Source organism: Corylus avellana, chromosome 4 (genome assembly GCF_965113065.1).
Source record: "Corylus avellana chromosome 4, dhCorAvel1.hap1.2, whole genome shotgun sequence".
NCBI classification, from domain to species: Eukaryota; Viridiplantae; Streptophyta; class Magnoliopsida; order Fagales; family Betulaceae; genus Corylus; species Corylus avellana.
In genome coordinates, this window is record NC_142493.1 from 25076476 (window position 1) to 25079908 (window position 3433).

Here is a 3433-nt window from a genome sequence, read left to right on the forward strand (position 1 = left end):
TTGACCCTTACACCAAGTGTTATATTTGGTTATTTACTAAAATCTCCATATATATCACTTCCTGGTCATCAAATTAAAATACTAGCTAAGGGATGTTCATTGAGAAGAAAAATGAATTTGAGGAACGTCCCCAGCAGGATGATGGCACTCGCATGGCAAGTTTTCGACAAAGAGCACAAAGATTTAGTAACACCTTCAAAATCGCCATCATGTTTGCTAAGTGAAAAATAATTTTTTAACTCCCAACTTTAAAACCAGTCACGATGCCTGGATCCAGATGATTTTCAAATGTGATAATTTTCAAAAGAGTTCCTATTTGGGATTTGGTACAAGTCCCTTACTCCACAATGCACCAAAGTCTACAGAGAATATGAACTTAACAACAGCCATTGTATTCTAGATGATATGACTCCACGCATAAAAGTATAAATTGCCAGCAATGCACTGAAATGTTGAGAAGGAAAAGCTACTAACTTTACACAAACATTTATACAAATTCTAAACAAGATGAAAATGATACTTCTTTTTCATAAATAATCGGAATTATATACTTCAGATTTCAACTTCTCGTACCTTACGACATGCTACATTAGTAAACTCAGAGCCTTCAACAATTAAAGGTCTTCAGAGTGCAAAGCTCAGGTATTCACATCCTGTTGAACTATCATCTGTATCTTCATAAGTATCGAGAACCAAGAAAAATGCTCTACCACCCACTTCACGTGTTCAAATCCCAGCAATTTTATCAATGAATATAAGCAGCTCCACATTGCAATTGCCAATCCATGCAGTCCTCAAAATCGAAACTGCTGGCACAGTCCAACAACGCATTCTGCTGATGCTCGTAGCGGCATATGTAATTCAACCCCACAAGAAGCTCACATATAGCCGCCTCTGTCTTTTCCCTGTCGGCGAAATACAGCGTCTGAAGCAGCAGAACATTCGTCCGCGTAACAATTTGATGCTGCTCGAAATTCCGCTCACTTTGCCACCTGATCATGTTATGTGCAAGTGGCGCAAGCCACCTAAGAATCCCATCAAGAGTCTCCTTCCAATCATGCGCAAGAGGGGCATCATATATTGCCAAATTTTTTATATAGGACTTGAGATTAGTCTTCAGAGACATTCTTAAGCTCGTGGGTAACATCTGATACAAATCGTCCCTGGCTTCCTCACCCACGAGATGCGGGTAGCGAAGCAACTTCTCTATAACAATTATAACATTCGCATAATGCAAGGCCAAAGCAGAGCCTCCCACGGTGGTCGGAGGAGCATAGACCGTCAAGCGGCTCTTTGGGCCGAACCGAGCGCCTTGTATCACACTCGACTTGGACTGTCTCTGATCCCCACTAAACAAACCACCAATCTGGGACCGATTAACACAATAATTAGAGTGATTAAGGTGCTCTCTTTTCAAACTAACATTCCCAGAAACTTGGTTACTACGGTCCTCATGATCAACATCTTCGTCATCGTCCTGAAACCTGGAAACCGAGCTGCTTAAGCTAAGGCAATCCGTGAAAAACCTCCCGGGGCTCGCCCCACACGGGAAATTCAAATCTTCTGGCCGAAACGGCGCCATCTCACCCTTCCGCGAATCAAATTGAGACTTAAAGCTCGGCACCCTTTTCTTCTCCAACGAACTACTCCTACTACGTTTCAACGGCTCCGAACCCGAACCCGTCTGAACTCCACATTGATTCTTCTTTATGTTCGTTGAAGTGTCACCAAACACGGCCCAAATCCTAGCGTAGATTGTGCAGACTGACCTGGCCAAGAGCTCCACAACCTTATCGTATATCTGGTTCCAAAGCGAGACCTCCTTGAGATGCCTCACGTCCTGCCTCTGCCAAATAAGCTTCTGCTCGAACGCCCTCTTGCTCTCCTCGTGCTGGTTGTTCTGGAACTTCTTGGTCGCCTGCTCCAGCTCGTTCAGCACCTCCATTTCGCTGTACAAACTCGCCGTCGCGTTCACAAGCCTCTCCATCTTCTTCACCATTCCCTCCATATCCCTCACCAAAAACCCCAATTCCCTCACGTCAATAACCCCACTCACAACGTCACCGTAGACGTGCTCGAACCCCTGCAAGGCCGGCTCGGAGCACTTCTTTCCCAGACGGGACACCACGGCGGCGACGCGGTTCAGCTCGTCGAGCTTCTCCGCCAGGGCAAGCTCCCGAAGGAGGGTCTCGTCGGAGGACACGAGGTTGAGCACCCCCTCCGATTTCAAGATCTCGGTGTTGAGCTTGGAGATCTCGGAGTCGGTGAGCGACTTGTGGAGGTGAACGGTCTTGGACATCACGGTGGCGACCTCGAAGGAGAGAATGCCTATGGCTTGCTTCGGGGGTTGGTGGGTCTTGGGGCTCTTCTTCTTGGGAACTTCGAGAAGCAGCGCGTGCTTGAGATTGGTGCTCACCTGGCTGCCCATCTTCACAATCCAAGGCTCCGCAACCATTTCTCTCTCTTTCTAAGACCAACCAAGAAAAAACCCAGATCTGTTTTATACATAAACAGCAATGGCGTGCAGTGAAGCAGTGCGGCGCATTCGAGTAGGCGTGGGGTAAAGAGAGGGAGTGCGTAATCGAGACAAAGTGAAAAAGAAGGTTGTGGAAATCAGTAGGAGCAGTGTTTGTGAGAAGCTCTCATTTGGGAGCACAGAGCGGTGAAAGAAATGACGATGATAATTTTCAAAAAGGGGAAGCTCTCGGGGTATTTGAAAGGTGTCCGGGGGTCTCTCAAAGTACGATATTACGTCTCTACTCTTTGTTTTTTTTTTTTCAAATGATCAAAAAATAAAATAACTATATATATATATATACAAGGTAGAGACTAGCAGCAGAGAGGAACCGCCCCCTACGGTTTGACTTCTGGGATTGGTTCGTTTGCATTATAGAATGTGGAATTCCTTTAGTTGTTTTTTCGCTTGAATTTGTTTGTTCACATTGTTAGTTTATATTCAAAATTCAAAAATTCTGAATTATTTAATAATACTCAAATATTCGAAATTTACTCGTAAATGTTAGATTTATTTAAAATCAATAAATATAAATTATTTAATTTGAGAATTTCAAAAAATAATTATCAAATCTATTTTATCTAGAAAGAATTTCATCTTTCAAGTCGATCCAAAATTTTATAAGTGTAGGCACATTGACTATATGGAAAAATGTAAATTTGTTTATAAAAAATCTTACTCACTTAGCAATAAATTGAGTGAGAGAGAAGAAAGCTAGACACCTGTGTCACGTGACACATGCCTTAATCGACTGAGCAGATGCATCACGACCACCAGCTTCCTAAACCCCAAGAGCCTTAGTAAAAAGCTGGATCTTCAAATGCAAACTTAAAAGAAAAAAAAATATCACTATAAATATGACATTTTGGTCATATGCAAAGACACACAATCTCACAACTTCTTTTTATTCTCTTACAT

The 3433-nt window shown here is 43.0% G+C and overlaps 1 protein-coding gene across 1 annotated transcript; it reads right to left on the reverse strand.

Annotated features, from left to right (window-relative positions):
• Positions 1–573: 573 nt before the first annotated feature.
• LOC132177539 (plant/protein (DUF668)) lies at positions 574–2748 on the reverse strand. The gene has a single exon (XM_059589907.2). The coding sequence runs from the start codon at positions 2453–2455 to the stop codon at positions 746–748; it is 1710 nt and encodes a 569-aa protein (XP_059445890.2). The 5' UTR covers positions 2456–2748; the 3' UTR covers positions 574–745.
• Positions 2749–3433: the final 685 nt, after the last annotated feature.

Bases quoted from the DNA above. Each gene is read 5' to 3' on its own strand.
- LOC132177539 (XM_059589907.2), bottom strand. From the start codon at position 2,455: ATGGTTGCGGAGCCTTGGATTGTGAAGATGGGCAGCCAGGTGAGCACC.